Here is a 16,676-nt window from a genome sequence, read left to right as displayed (position 1 = left end):
CGATACCAATTTTGCCATAGTCAGCCGAACTTGATGTCCGCCATTTTTATTCATGTTGAAAACCAACTTTTTAGAATTCTTCCTAGACTGTTGTCCAATTTTCACCAAATTTGACTAGGATCATCTTCAGACTATGCTGACAAAAAGTTGTGTATTTCGTGTCGATATATGAAACGGTTATCATTTGACACAACAGATTGGCTGGAATCATGCCAAACAGCGTCTGAGGCTGTATCTCTGCAAAGCTTTGACATATTTACACCAAACTTTGTGTGTGCCATTGTAACCTCACGATGACCGCGCCACATGAATTTGGCAACAGCGCCACCTATTGGTCAAGATTGATAAACCATTCATTAACCATTGATAATGACATTTCCAAAAATGCTTATAACTTTTAATTGCATAAGCCTTTTGTAATGAAACTGGTCTCTAAATAATCCTTGGGTCATGCCAACAACATCAATACCAATTATGCCGTAGTCAACCAAACTTTCTGTCCGCCATTTTGATTTACATTAAAAACCTACTTTTTCTAATTCCTCCTCAACTGTTGGTCTAATTTTCACCAAAATCTAATTAGATCATCTTCAGACTATGCTAACAAAATGCATGATGCCAGACTATGCCTGAGGCTGAATCTTTGCAAAGCTTTTTTGCAAACATATTTGACACTGTGTGCTATTGTCACCTCACATAATTATGATTTTTTTTTAGCCATTTTGACTAAAATCATCCTAAAATTGCTTTAATTGCTCATCGTTGCAGTTGGTCTGCCGCTCCATGGCATGCTTAGCTCCTTATTTTGCCTCCAATTGTGCTTGGCCCCTTAATTGCTGCTTGCAGCTATATTTATATTAGGTTCTGCCTGGTTTGGCTGATAGTCTGGGTGGAAGAAGCAGTGCTGGGTAGTAACTGATTACATGTAATCTGCATTATGTAATCAGATTCCAAAAATTAAGTACTTGTAATTTGATTAAACTACAATTTAAAATACTCGTAATCAGTTTTTTATTGATCACGTGATTAGAAATCCTTTCTAAAGTAGCCTGCCATCCAATTTTGTGGACATTCGCACAAAGACCAGTTACACCAGCTGTAATTACACAGAAAAACTGAGAGGCCACAGAGCATTTGACCTCTGGATTTACAGAAATCATTTCAATTTTTCAGCTGCTGATGAACACAAATCATTTTCGTTTGAATTATCACTCAGCGCAATTTGCAAGTAATCCACTCAGCTCTAGGGAGGCAACCCCTGCTCTAAGGCAAAACCACAAGTGGTCTAAACAGTCATCAAGAAACCTCTCACTTGTTATTTGTATGCGTGAGAGCGCGACAGAGCGAGGGAGATGGTGAATATGCCAACAGGTGCGTTAATATTTGTTTGTAATGTCTGTGTGTGTGATTAAGGGATTTGTAGAGCGTCGCCGCATCATTATGAGATAGAGACGGCCAATTTCACTGCATCAAAGAATACAGTTCCCATCTCATTCGCAGCCATTTGGTACAAAGATGAAGGAAGGTCTCATTAATAACAGCCTGGTTGCCATGACAGCAAGTACGTGATGATTATTGTCATGCCGTTTATGTATTTTAGATTAAGAGAGAGAGAAATGGATAGTTTGAAGAGTCATATGCAGAGAGTTGGACAGAATTACAGCACAGTAGGTGAGAATGTTGTCTTCTGGGAGGCAGATGGGCTAAGCTAGGATTTTTTTTTTTTTGTTCCATACACAACAAATCACACTCCTCGTCTGTGCACATATTGTATCAGCTCTGGTAATCATCGGCTGTTTAGATGATTCCTGCCGCAAGTTTTCTTTGTTGCGTGAGGAGAAGCTCACAAGCCAGGCATAGACAAAAGTAGTCAACTCAAAGTACCTCATCTACAACGGCTTTCACAGCGATACTCAAGGTAATGGTGAACACAAGAGACAGTATGTTTATCTGTATGAATTTGTGGAATAAAACCTTGCAGTGAAGAAAAATATTCAAAGAAAATGTTCTTATGTGCGAAAACATTTTTCTCAGAAAAGCAAAACTCCTGCAATTAGGACTTTGTGCTTTTTGAGTCTTATGTAAAGCTGGATGAGATGGGACATATAAAAGCATTTCAGGGCTCCATAGTCTTCACATATTGATCATACTCCTCAGCTCAAAGTGGTGTTTTCAATGTAGGACTACGGGAACAAGCTTCCAATGTAGGAAGAAAACAGACCTGCCACCAAAACTTTTAAGCAAATTCACTAGATTTGTAAGACTTCTGTGTGCAACACACAGGCCTGTGCTGGATGGAATTTTTACATATCATATTTTGTCTCATTCCTGCCTGCTACTTTCATGTTTTGTGTCACACCCCCGTAGACGGTCTATGTTGTTTTCTCCCTATTGTGCCCATATTTGGTCATTACTGCTTCCTGTCCTCGTTTAGTCATCATTAGTTAACCTTGTTTCACCTGTGCCTTAATTATGTTAATCGTTATCACCTGTCTTAATAAGTTGCATTCAGTTCTGTGTTTGTCGTCCGGTCTCGTCAACGTCAACGTGAATGTGAATGTGTATGTATGCTACCCTGCCTGTGGATTTACCTGTTTGGGTAACTACTTGTGGATTATAATAAAGACTTTATCTTGAACCGTCATCTTCGTTCGCCCATTCCTTCCACGTTACGTGACATTTTGTCACAATCCCATCTACAAAAGCCCACAGGAAGAGGTGTATGTGGATTTTCGAGTCCCTTGCTTGCCCATAAGATTCTGTCTCACTTTATTGCCATAGGCTGTTTTTCCAATTCCCCCCCACACAAACAAGACTTCAGATCTGACACCTTATTGCATTTGTTGCATCAGGCAGAGGGACGGTGTTTTTTCTTGTTACCACATACAAATTAAGTTTGAGAATATACTGTAAAAAAATGACCAGGTAAAAAACTGTAAAAATGCTACAGTAATAACTTGGTTAACAGTAAGTTACTATATGAATATACAAAAACAGTATTGGACGTTACATTTTACAGTAGTATACCATTTTTGGAGGTGAAAAAGAGCATATAGTTTGTCTCCGCTGATAGCCTTGTGGGCAGAGTGCCGTCATTTAGTGTTTGTGTGAATGACACTGTGCACCTTCTATATTTGTTAGTATTTAAAAGCTGCTTGTGATGAGCTTTGGTTCATCATGTCACTTTCTCGATCACCTCCTGCTTTGGTGCTTATCAGTGTATTATAAAGGTGCTAAACAGATTTCAGTACTTCAATAGGTTGGTATATATCAGTTATATCAGTTAACGAAATTACGGTATCTAAATGTAAATTTAAGTTAAATCTGTAAAACCTAAAATGTTGCTACTGTATTTTTAACGGTAAAGTGCAACCACAGCTGCCGTTTTTTACCATATTTTTTTTTTGTTTTGTTTTTTTACAGTGAATAACTAGTAAACCCTTTATTTTTTTTACAGCTCAATAGACAAATAACACAAAGAACATTCTGAACTTTAAAAAATATATTTATTTTTTTGGTAACATTTTACAATAAATTTAATTTGTTAACATTAATTACTGAATTAACTAACATGAACGAACAATGAACAATACATTTATTACACTATATATTGATCTTTGTTAATGTTAATTAATACAAATACAGTCATACATTTTTCATGTTGGTTCACAGTTAACTAATGTTAACAAACACAACTTGTGATTTTAATAATGCATTAGTAAATGCTGAAATTAACATTAGCTAAGATGTCAGTACCGGTAGCCTAGTGGACAGTGCACTGACATATAACGCCATTGTGCTCTGGGCATCCTGAGTTCAAGTCCTGGCTCGTGGACCTTTCCTGATCCTGGCCTTCTCTCTCTCCCACTTTGCTTCCTGTTACTGCTCTACTGTCCTATCATATAAATACAAAAAAGCCACCAAAACAAAAATTAACTACACTCTTAAAAATAAAGGTGCTTTAAAAGGTTCTTCACAGCGATGCCATAGAAGAACCATTTTTGGTTCCACAAAGAACCATTCAGTCAGTTCTTACCTTTTTATGATCTAAAGAACCTTCTTTTGCTTCAAAGAACCTTTTGTGAAACAGAAAGGTTTTTCAAATATTAAAAGGTTCTTTATAGAACCATTTAAACAAAAAAGGTTCTTTTATGGCATCGTGAAGCACCTTATTTTTTAAGAGGGTAAGATTACTAAATGCTGAAGAAGTATTGTTTGTTTTTAGTTCATGTTAACTAGTGTATTTACTAAAGTTAACTAATGAACCTTATTGTAAAGTGTTACTGATTTTGTAAAAATATGTGCATTTTGTGGGAAACTTACAAATAAATTTTCCCAGCTTCCCCCACACACATCAATATCTTTAAAACTTTCAAAATTCAAATTCAGAACCAGCATATCCTATGCTATGATACGGTGATATATCAGCACAAAAATCTGCGTCTTACTGACTAAATGCTCGCAATCCACTTCATCCAGGCACAATATGATGAACAAATGATGAAGTGCGTTATAACCAGACATATATCGAGATGTGGCATATTGTCAAATGCACTTTCAGCAGTCGAGCTGATCGATTCAGGTGTGTCTGTATTGCAGTGATGGAGCAATGCAGTATAGTTCCAGTAAAGCAAGCCAGATCATGGTAATCTGTTGCTCACCTGCTTGCATGGTGAAAAAATATGATTAGAATAGAAAAGGCTCCATAAAGAGCAATGCTAACTCTCAAGAAATAATCCCTGTTCACACTCTCAGAAAGATTGTACCTTTCAGTTAAGTAAAGCTCTATGTTCACAAAAACAAATGAACGAAGGGACTGTGAGTAGGATCCTCCATAAAACAGGATGTACGTCCAGAGAGGCCCAAACAGCAGGGAGCTGGTGAGTCACCGTTTGATTGGTAAAGCTGTTACCCACTCATACAATATAACTGCACTGTTGTAGCAGCAGAATGAGACGTCTCTGGCTGTGCTTGTCGGTTGGTGAGGGGGCAGGATTTTTTGTTTAGGGCTGGAGAACTTTCCAGAGAGCTTCTAATTTTATTTATACCTGCGGTTTTATTATGCCTCATTCTTTTGGTCACAATCCAAGTAAACTTTGGAGAGTCAGGTGGCATTCGATAAATCATGCCACCTTTGTGTGTGTGTGGTATTTCAGTGCAAAACCCCTGGTCTTATTGACTAACCACCTCTAATCCATTTTAACCAAGCACTACATAAAGATTAAATGATGGAAAGGAGTGTTATAATAGTATGCCACGAAGTCAAGTGCACTTACAGCCTTTTAAATTGGTGATTCAGGCGTCTGGATGAAGTAAAAAATTTGGAAATTTGATGAAGTAAAAGAAAGGTAACAGGTCTCAGGTAACAAATTTAGGTTAAAAACATTGTAGGAGCATTGGTTTGAAGTTAAAGAAGTCCAGTTTTTGTTGTGATTAGAACATAATCTAAAGGTTACAAAAACATTTCTTACAATGTTCTATTTTCACCCAGAATATGTTATTTGAATGTATATTTTGAATACTCCAAGAATCTTAAAAAGTCCTTGTGACGATTAGAATGTTATTTAAAGGTTACAAGGGCGTTTTGAGGATGTTTGAAGTAAAATGTTCTAAGAATATTTTCTTAACATTGTGAGAATGTTCAAGTACAGATGACATCATTAGGATCTCAGAACGTTTTCTCTCAGCGTAATGAGAATCTGCTGTATATCAAATATTAATAAAGTTTTAAGAATGTTCCATAAACATTACTGTAAGAATGTTTTGAATGTTTACGTTTGTGTAACTTTTAAAAAACATTAATGTTGTGACAGTGTTCCCCCTTAGCTGGGATATAGTAAGTTGGTATATGCTTATTTTAAAATAATCTTGTTTGTATGTATAACTGTCAACTAATAGTTGATGGAGACTTGATTTTGAGGGAGGGTGTAATTTGTCACGACACCATTCTGCAAAATGGGAAATCAAGTCATGCAAATGGTGCAGTCAGTCCAGCCATTCAGAATTCATCTAGCGCCTTTCAGAGTCACACAAAATGTGGTCATCGCCCCAGCTTTCAGTGTGGACGATGGTTTAACAGGTTCCTGCGAGCTGCAGGCGAGTTCTTAGAATCACATCCATTATGCTCTGAAAGGTTATGAAAGGCATGCTTTGAAAAAGGCAGAATCTGGTACTGTTAACCCATACTCTAAAATAACCTCTAGTTAAGACAAAAGTGGTCAGGTTTATGAGTTACTTGGAGATTTCAGCGACTTCAAGTGATGCCTGTTTGTAGAATCCTTGTCTCAGTAGACATCTAGTGCTCTGTGGGGGGTGAGGATTTTGTGTTTTATAATAGTGGCCCAACCTGGTTTGTTTGTGAAGATGTCATTGTATTGGCTAATCTGTCAATACCCAAAGGACACCCTTGCTGCAAAGGTAGTACTTCTGGGGAAGATAATGACTCAGCAGCACAGCAGTCTCCCTGACAAGATTCCAAAACCTCGCAGTTTTACATTTAGATATCCAGAAAAAGACCTACGGTAGTCACCAAGGTGATATTCACATGCTGTTGTACCCTCATTACTGAGTATGCTGGGCTTCAATCAAGTGGTCTTGCAATATTGTTCCTTGCTAAATCCAGACCTGTTGGGGCCACCAAATACAGGTGTTGTTAAAGGAAGCGAGCAGAACTAATCACTGTGGTTCTCCCTTGATAAAACTCTGATGCCTTCTGCAGTGTCTTAGATAATCAGCTTCCTTCTGTTCACAAGCAAAACATCTTCCTCCAATGGTCTGCTGAAACAAGTCAGAAAATGCATTGAGGCAGGGCTCGACAATAAGGAGTGCCCAATGGCCCGGGTCCAGCGTGAAAGACGCTCGCGCCACTGCCACGTCGTCACGGAGGGTTATCATTTGGACGCGTTTTTAAAGGGGTCATCAGATGCTAAGTTCACTTTTTACATGTTGTTTGAACATTAATGTGTGTTGGCAGTGTATGTACAAATCTACCCTATAATGCTACAAATCCGTGCAGTGGTTTTTAATTAATCTGTAAAAATAATATCCCCTTTTTCAAATCGAGCCATTCTCAGATGCCTGTCGGTGTCACACTGACAGAGGCCGCTCCCACGATAGTTGATTGACATGAAAGTTTTACCTCAGATCAGCTGTAACAGTCCGCCTTCTTTGTTTTGATGCCAGAGCAGGGATGTAAGTTAGACAAGAATATCTCTGATTGAGCGATTGAGGTGTTGTGTTGCTGGATGTAATAATGAACATAGTGGTCGTCATTTACTCCCGACATCTGAGCTGCTGAAGATGCAGCGGATTACGTTTGTTTGTGAAGGGAATGCGCCTCTCGATCTACATATATCCGTCTAGGTTCGTGCAAATCATTCATGATCCAGCTTCACTTACAGCAGAAGTGAGTATAAGGGTTTTTTTTATGAATCTATGCGATCGCCTTTCCTAATAATGTGCTAGTTAGCAAGTTTAGCGGCTAAACGCGGCTAAAGTAAACAGGCTCGTCTTTCCACAGAAAGAAGAGAGGGGCGGGGCGAACAGAGCTCATTTGCATTTAAAGCAGAATCGACCAGAATGGGATGATTTTTGCAGAGCTGATTTTGGCAAGATAAAAAGGGTGTTGTTTTACACTACCATTGAGAATTTTTAACCAAAGTTTATTATAGACTTTTCATTAAGATGGGCATCCGATGACCCCTTTAAGTCTGATAATTAACGATCACAAAGAGACGGACAAATAGCCTACAAAAGTATGTCAAAATACTCTTTTTAGGATTAGTTTTGTAGCTTTAACAATGATTAATTCATACTTAATTAATACAGTGGAGTAGGCTACAGATGAACCGATCGACCGGACATATTTTTTAACCGATCTCTGTTCCGGGCTTGCACACGAACTGCATACAGTCATTTTTCAAAATGTCATGTGTGTGTGGAAATATTACGAACTCTTTAAACATTCGTTAGCAGAGGTCAGAGATGCTGAAGATGAACGCAAAGAGAAAAAAATACTGTAGCAGGCAGAGTAAGATCATGGTTCACAATGCGCAAAATATTGGAAATATTATCCTAAATATTGAAACGGGGGGTTCTTTTCATTTGCCCATGTATGATGCATTTAAAGTAGCGTTCATAAGCACGGCGCTGCTTTGTTTATAGCGGTATGTCTTTTCGCTTGTAATAAAATATTAATAATAAAATAATCTTTGAACTTTTTTTATCACACCAAGAATTAAGGAATTACAAATGAGAACCTCCTACCCATGCTGGAGGAAATGTGATGTAGAAAAAGCCCATCATACACATATATTTCGGCACACTGTAAAATCTAATTAGTTGGGCTTACTTAAAAAAAGCATGCAAACCGATTGCCTTGAAAACTAAGTGAAATAGGAATAGTATGTTGTACTGACAAATGCTTAGTATAGTTTACCTACACGAGAGTTCTAGTAACTAAAAAAGAACTGTAGGGGGTACTTGATCCTTTAGGTTTACTCTTGACTTAGTATAGCTACTCAGTCACTCCCAGAGTGCATTGCGGCATGAATAAATTATGCAATTGCTTTGTTTTACTGTTGTTGTTTTTATTTGCTAATTTTATTTACTGTCTTGTGTCAGTAGTAGCACAACAAAAAGAGAAAATAAAATGGTTATTGACACAATTATGTTACTATTGTTGTGATTCACGTTCCGAATGTTGAAGTCTGTCTGTAACTTGAGCACATTACCACAAATATTAAAGGATTATCTCAACCTAATTAAGATGAAATTGTAAAAGATCATTTATAAATACAAAAACAGACCTAATGAATACAAAAAAATTACCTAATGATTTAATTAGAAGAGTAAGAAGGTTAATTCCTAAAAGTAATCTACTTATTATTGTTTTTCTTTTGAAATCAAAAATTGATTTCATGTTGCATTGCTGCATCAATAGGAAAAAAAAATATAATGAGATAAACAAAGTTCCAAGTGCCCAACCAAAGGGAACATTAATCACTAGAATGGTAAGTTAAAAAAAAAAAAAAAAAAAAAAAAAAAAAAAAAACACACACACACACACAAACAACATTTTACAAAAATCAACATCAATTTATGAAGTCAGCTTGATGTTCTCTCAAATATTTCAGTTTTATTAAAACAACATTTAAGATGACTTTGGATAACTAGTGAAAAATAACTGAAATTGCCCCACCTCAAAAACCTATTAGTGCACTGCTGCCTCTCACTTGTTTATTAATGTCATTGGTTCCTTTGTGGCTACTTGAATATTTTAAGTAAGCATCACTCAAAGTAGTAAGTAAATTGTTTTACTTCCCTTGAAAGTAGCTGTAACTTGCTAAAACCTAGTAAGTATAGCATCTAAGTAAAGATAACTAATTATATCTAAGTAAGGTAAACTATTGCATTTTACAGTGCATTGTTAAACAATGCATAGTTTTTCGGAGGTCGTACGGTCTACTATTAATAATATTTTCACTCTAAATTTACCAAAATCATTTTATGTTCTTTACTTGGGAGATATCCCAGATGAGGTTGGGAAAGATGATAAATATTTATTTAAAATTGTATTGGCAACAAGTAAAAAGGTGATAACCCGGAAATGGTACAAGGAAGACCCACCTACGAGAGAAGACTGATTCCAAATAGTAACAGAGGTTAGAGAAACGGAAAGACTCACATATACACTACGGCTGCAAACGCAAATCTTTGAGAATAAATGGAGGAAATGATTAACAAGTTCCTTTGTGGTCTTGATGTTTGCATTTGTAAATGTATATAATTGTTATTTTGAACAAACAAATAATATTTGAACTTTAGTTAGGCTAGTAGGTTTAGGTGTGGCATCGAAATTGGAATTGAGAATTGTACAATTTTAATTGGTATGTAAAAGTCTGGTGTCATATAAGCTTATTTATTAAAATAAAAGATAACATGAGTCAGAAACAATGATAACAGCAACTATTTAACTTCTTTTTTGTGCAGGGCCAGTAAAAATTTTGACCGGGCAAGTAAAAATTTGAACCACTGGCCCGTCCTTAGCACTGAGCCCTGATTGAGGTTAGAAATATTTGCCAACTGATCATCTTGCAGGGTGGAAAAAAGTTTCCTTTGGTGGGTTGAAATAAACATCAGTCTAGCTAATGTTCTGTCATCTTCTGCTAAACAAGTATTATTATTACATTATGTGGGAACTTTGACTCTTTTATTTGCTTAAAATGTTGTGACAAACAACAATTACACTTTGTGCCTTAGTCTTGACAAGTGATATTCATGTTATTGTTCACGGCTTGTTTCTAGCGTTGGATCGGTGTGTAGGCTGAATAAACGAATTTAGGGCTATAGATGGGGTGGGAGTTGCGTGATGTGCTCATCACCAAAGCACTACTGGATGAAGATATAAAACTACGAAACGGAGTGCAACAGTCCGATTCTGGAGATAAAAATGCCATTTGTTTATTTTATTTCAACCTTTAAATGATCAAATTGGTGAAAAACCACATTACCCATGATTCTGCTGAGAATTCTTCAAAAGAAAACTCTATTTCCCACCCATTGCAATGAAGCACTGAATTGTGTTTAATTAGTTTCCCTACAATCTCAAATGTCTTCAGTAACCTATGTATATGAAAAGTTCAGATGCAAAACCAGCTAAAAGCCATCTCGGTCAAAAATGAGATAATGACACTGAGTGAATGCTCCTGACACATAGTATATGTCCATCAAATACTTTTACTTCAAACTCGCTAAATTCCAGCTTCAGCTCAATCAGAAGTACCAGTACTTACATAGAAACCTATACAAAGCAGCCAGAAGGAAATGCTCATTTTAAAGTGTCAGATGGATTTAGAGGCTTTTGCATCTGAACTCTTCATATGCATAATATGCACATATTCTAAGAGAAGTAAAATACATTGTTTCTATGTATATAATCAACATTTTTAAATTAACAGTTTTATATTTTTCTAACCTTTTTAATTTGATTATCATTTTCAATTATTTATGGTATTGTAGTTCTTTCTCTTGATAGATTAAGATTCTATTATTATAGATATAGGTCAGCCTAGGTGCAAGGTTTTAAAAAGAAGCTTTTGGTATTCAGTAGATGTATCACTAACTGATGGGCTATATTTATGTATCTTTAGAACAGACTAATGACTGCTAATGTACTGCTAATATACTGCTAATAAAACGCTGATGTAACAGACCGCTCCCTACTACATATTACACTCTGTTTTTATTCAAAGGTAATATGTGACCCAATTCTGAAAGCAGAATAAATAAGCTTTCCACTGATGTATGGTTTGTTAGGATATGACAATATTTGGCCAAGATACAACTTTTTAAACATATGGAATCTGAGGGTGCAAAAAAAAATCTAAATATTTGGTAATTCACCTTTAAAGTTGTTCAAATGAAGTTCTTAGCAATGCATGATAATAATCAAAAATTACGTCATGGAACATGATCTTTACTTAAATTTTGACCCATACAATGTATTTTTGGCTATTGCTACAAATATATGCCCGTGCTGCTTAAAGCTGGTTTTGTGGTCCAGGGTCACATACAGCAATTTTGCATTTACCAGTTGTGTCTAAAGATGCCCTAAATGTTGCCAGTCCAATACAGCACTAATTTATGAAATAAAATTCTTCAAGAGATGAACCATTGGAAACTAGTCAAGCAGGAGATATGCCAACCAACCCTAACCACCACCACCCAGCACATACATTGCACTTTTGAGTTATTTTCATTTTTTGACATTAAAAATGGTCGTGTATGTGGGTGGTCATGTGACATTGGATGCGTCATATATGATGCGAGAGGAGAAGAGCATCTCATTCCCTACAAACCTGCAAACCCAGAGACAGAGCGCCTGAACCCTCACTCACTCGTCAGCCTGCGGTGGAGCAGGATCACTGCGAGATCATCTCATCTGTTCATACAGTGAGGAACACCTGCGCGAACTATGTGAAGGTAAAACTGCATTTCTCAACTCTACCAACCTGATGCATTTCATCTTTTGTTCAATTAACTTGCAGCCCTATTATAACGCTTGGGGAGAACTGTTTGACATCGCTTATTTCAGCACAAACAGAAAAGTTAGTTTTTAATCTACATCTTTTAATCTTAAATGTTAGTTTTAATCCACAATGCGTTTCTTAGTGCAGTACGCTCAAGCGCTATTAAATATTAAAAACCGTAACATTACAGTAAACATATCGAAGTGAAGTTCTCCGTGACTCACATGCTGCGCTATATGCTGAATCTACAACGGAATTGAACTTCTTTTGTGATTTGATGTCGAATAATGATTCAAAACACACTGATACGTGCACACGACGGGTGATAGTGTAAATTGCAATAAATATCTGCATTCTTATGCACTACTAGACTATTCTTAAATGTTATTTGTTATATTATAGTTTATAATACATTCCTATTTCTAACTATAAATCATATATATTTTACTTTTAATTTACATTCATATTCGTAAATGAGACTTAAAAAAAAAAGGCTTTTTTCCATACCAATATAAAGTTGCGTCCAAGTTGCCCACTGTTTATAACTGTAGTCGGTGTTTTAGGTTGAGTCTGTCAGCTGCAGGCATCAATTATTCAAAGCCCGTCTCTTAGAGTAATAATCCCTAGGTGCCCATCCATGCAAGAAAAACAACAAGCGCAAAATACAAGAGCCGTATGATGGCTCGTCTGAGAGGGCATTTATTTCTGTGCTCAGTGAAGCATCGATTGAGCTTTTGAGAGCTCAATATTCTCTGTAATCTTGGAATGATGAGGATCCATATGCCTCAGTCAGTCTTGTTTGAACAAGCATTCTCTCAATTTCATCCAATAGGTTTCCTTTAGAGCATCTTTGATCATGCTGTTCCCTGCCTCAAAGTCCGATGTTAAATCTGTTCTGGACGGAGTGGCAGAAACCACGTTCAGAACCATCACTTCTGGACTGCAGTACATCGGTTCGAACGACGTCGGCTACGACGACCACATCATCGACGGCGACTTCGGCAAGAGCGGATACCCACTGCCGAAGCCGTTCGCAGCCTACCGCAGAAGCTCGTTCGCAGATAAAGTGGGACCGGATGAGGAGCTCATCGTGAAAGGTATCCCCTTTTACCCCACTAACAGCTCTGATGTGTTTGGGAACTTTAGCCTCGGAGATGAAGGGAGCAGCCTGCAGTGCGGGGAGAACTTTATGGACATGGAGTGTTTCATGATACTGACTCCTAGTCAGCAGCTCGCCATAGCGGTGTTGTCTCTCACGCTGGGAACTTTTACGGTATTGGAGAACCTCGTGGTCCTGTGCGTGATACTGCAGTCACGCACCCTGCGTTGCAGGCCCTCGTACCACTTCATTGGTAGCTTGGCCATCGCAGACCTGCTGGGCAGCGTGATCTTTGTCTACAGCTTCTTGGACTTCCACGTCTTTCACCGCAAAGACAGCCCGAACGTGTTTCTGTTCAAGTTAGGGGGCGTGACGGCCTCGTTCACCGCATCCGTGGGAAGCCTGTTCCTCACCGCCATCGACCGGTACGTCTCTATCCACCGTCCGCTGGCGTACAGGCGTATCGTGACGCGCACCAAAGCGGTGATGGCCTTCTGCATGATGTGGGCGATCTCCATTATCATCGCCGTGCTGCCGCTGCTGGGCTGGAACTGCAAGCGGCTCAACTCGGTTTGCTCCGACATCTTTCCGCTCATCGACGAGAACTACCTGATGTTCTGGATCGGTGTGACCAGCGTTCTGGTCATCTTCATTATCTACGCTTACATGTACATCCTCTGGAAGGCCCACCACCATGCGGTGAGGATGCTGAGGCGCACGTCTCAGAAGAGCCTGGTCGTCCACTCCTCCGACGGTACGAAGGTCCAGGCCCCCAGGCCGGATCAGACTCGCATGGACATCCGCTTGGCCAAAACGCTGGTTCTGATCCTGGTGGTGTTGGTGATCTGCTGGGGGCCTCTTCTGGCCATCATGGTGTACGATCTGTTCTGGCGGATGGACGACAACATTAAGACAGTGTTTGCGTTCTGTAGTATGCTCACCCTGCTCAACTCCACCGTTAACCCAATAATCTATGCTCTCAGGAGTAAAGACCTGCGGAGGGCCTTCCTCGCCACCTGCCAGGGCTGTAGGAGCACCTCCAGCACGTCCCTGCAGCTGGACAACAGCCTGGAGTCAGATTGTCAGAGGCATCATCACATCGCCGCCAACCGTGCGGCCGAGAGCTGCGTGAAGACCACTGTGAAAATAGCCAAATTGACAATGTCCGTCTCAGCGGAGACGTCGGCCGAAGCTGTTTGATTGTACCGCGGGGCGGAACGGGTGTCGTTCGGATGCACCGCTTCTTAAAAGAATGTCTGTTTATGGAAAGTTACATGCAAGTATCCATGCATAAAGTTCAAAACACAAAGCTGCTTAAGTTACCACTGGTTTGATGAAGTGTTTACTATGACATTTCATCACTTAAGTGCCAAATTAGATTTTTTTTTTTTGTGTGTGTCTCAGAAGTAAGAGGTTCTCACCCAGTAAATGAATTTGTTGGGGCTTTTTTGTTGTTGTTGTTGTCATTGTTTGCCCTTATATTTAAGTGTAACGTGTGGATGTTGTGCGTGCTTTATGAAAGTTTACTATATTTTTATACTTTGAATTTTTGGTTTTTGAACAATGATATCTTCTCACATGGGAATAAGGGGCTAATGATCTTTTTAATAAAACCATGTAAGTATGAATTAAAAAAAAGATATATATACATTGGTATCTATGTAAATATGTGTAGAACTCTGTGGTGATGTAGTGTATCCAACATCATCGTGATAAACGACAAAAGATAAGAGTCTCTCTGTTTTTGAGATGTCTTGTTTTGCCAATGAAATAAATGTTATCAAATTGAAAGTATTATAAGTGGAGCAAGTTCTGTCGCTCCTCAAGTACATGACTAATGAAAGCAAGAGGGCATTTGTTTTGTTTGGTTAACAAATGTATTGAATATCTGGTCCGTTACATGATGCTTTAGTGTTATTGTTGTGAGGATCCGAAAAAAACAGGACTTTTTTCAACTATTTTTTTTACAAGATGGCCTGTAATTGTGGTTTATCGTCACAGATAATACAGTGACTGAAATAACTGTGTTGGATTTTAATTTTGTCATTCTGCTGATGTATTTCTCTGAGATGTAAAGTAAAATTCATTTTACAATATGCACAAAGCCCAGAGGAAAGTTTGAATTCTAAAAATAAATATTTGTTCTTAAAAATTTGTATTTATCATGTAGTTAATTAACAAACAATTGAAATGTACATATCATGATTGTTTAGTAATATTCCTTAAACCGTGATATGGTGTGGTGGTGCTTTCTGTTTGCACTGTTCAAAAGTATAGGTACATTTTAACTACCTTTACCTGAAATGTATCTACTTAAGTATTAAAGCTTACAAATCATAAAACGTCACAGTGGCTTTTGTCCCAAAGTAGTTCTTGAAAGTCTGTCTCGAAGTGATGTCTTAAAATACAGAAGCTGCTTGCACACTTATGTATCACAGTTTAGTCCATTTCAAGTTTTTGTTTTTTTAATAAAGTCAGTACTGACCTAAACTGTGTATTGGGATACTTTTATTTAAAACTGCATATCACCTTGTCAAATCATAATGGAGTCAGACCCTGGTCATGTTGCACATATTGGTATTGTCTCTTGGTTCCCTCTAGTGGACAGTTACAGTTTTATAGGTAAAAGAGTCCCTTTCTAGAACAGAAAGCAATAAGTAACATTAGAGGCAATTTTATCCCATTTTAAGTAAAGATGTTAGAGTTATGATTACAAAATGATTGCTGATTATTTGATTTGGATCTGCACATCATCCCACTGGAACAGCATTTACAAAAATAAATAAAAATTTAAGATGTACATTTTAAACTTAACGATTATTTCAATCCACCTTCAATGGAATCTGAGAGCTATATCAAATAGTCTTTTGATATAGCAAGTAAACACATGGCATACTCATCTCATAAAACTTCAGGCCATGTAACAGCAGGGTGTCATTGGCTGCATGGCCAGTGATTGTGCACGACGCCGGGGGACATACTAAACACTTCATTAGAAAAACTCGTAGCTTGATGTTTAATGTACCAGAACAAGCAGCCGGCAGAACAAAATTTCTCTCACGCTTGTCATAAACACAATCCCCTGCCACTATCTGCAAAGGAATTATACGATAACACGAGGAAAAAGATAATATTTTTACATTAAGCAATATTTCGCTCTCATTTTTCAGAAATCCATTATAAGAAATCAGCGAAACGCAGTTTAATGTTCAGATTAACAACTCAGGAACAATTTCTGTCAAACCTTAATGGTCTACAAGCATTATAGGAAACGTGGTTTCTATGTACTGAGACAGTCCAAGTCATAAATAATGTTTACGTATAAAAAGTTAGCTGAGAAGTTTTACAATAAGCTTTTTACCTTAGAGAAATAGCTCTGGTAAAGGTAAACATAAAAATATTGTCTATCTCATGGTGTTGTTGCTTTAACAATAGATATATCTACTTTTAGCGTTAATGACAAGTAAAGTGTTAGAGAAAGCTGGCAGTCCCTAATAATATAATATCTAAAATATGTAATATCTCTGGAGAATTTACAGAGACAAGAC

At 37.7% G+C, this 16,676-nt stretch overlaps 1 protein-coding gene across 1 annotated transcript; it reads left to right on the top strand.

The window, feature by feature from the left end:
* The first annotated feature begins 11,826 nt into the window (after positions 1-11,826).
* On the top strand, positions 11,827-15,623 carry cnr1 (cannabinoid receptor 1). The gene is made up of 2 exons (XM_051104521.1): positions 11,827-11,982; positions 12,862-15,623. Exon 2 carries the CDS (start codon positions 12,886-12,888, stop codon positions 14,326-14,328), a length of 1,443 nt encoding a protein of 480 aa, XP_050960478.1. The 5' UTR covers positions 11,827-11,982; positions 12,862-12,885; the 3' UTR covers positions 14,329-15,623.
* Positions 15,624-16,676: the final 1,053 nt, after the last annotated feature.

This window comes from Labeo rohita, unplaced genomic scaffold (assembly GCF_022985175.1).
Source record: "Labeo rohita strain BAU-BD-2019 unplaced genomic scaffold, IGBB_LRoh.1.0 scaffold_73, whole genome shotgun sequence".
Classification (NCBI taxonomy): Eukaryota; Metazoa; Chordata; class Actinopteri; order Cypriniformes; family Cyprinidae; genus Labeo; species Labeo rohita.
This window is presented reverse-complemented; position numbering and strand designations above follow the sequence as displayed.

Bases quoted from the DNA above. Each gene is read 5' to 3' on its own strand.
- cnr1 (XM_051104521.1), top strand. From the start codon at position 12,886: ATGCTGTTCCCTGCCTCAAAGTCCGATGTTAAATCTGTTCTGGACGGA.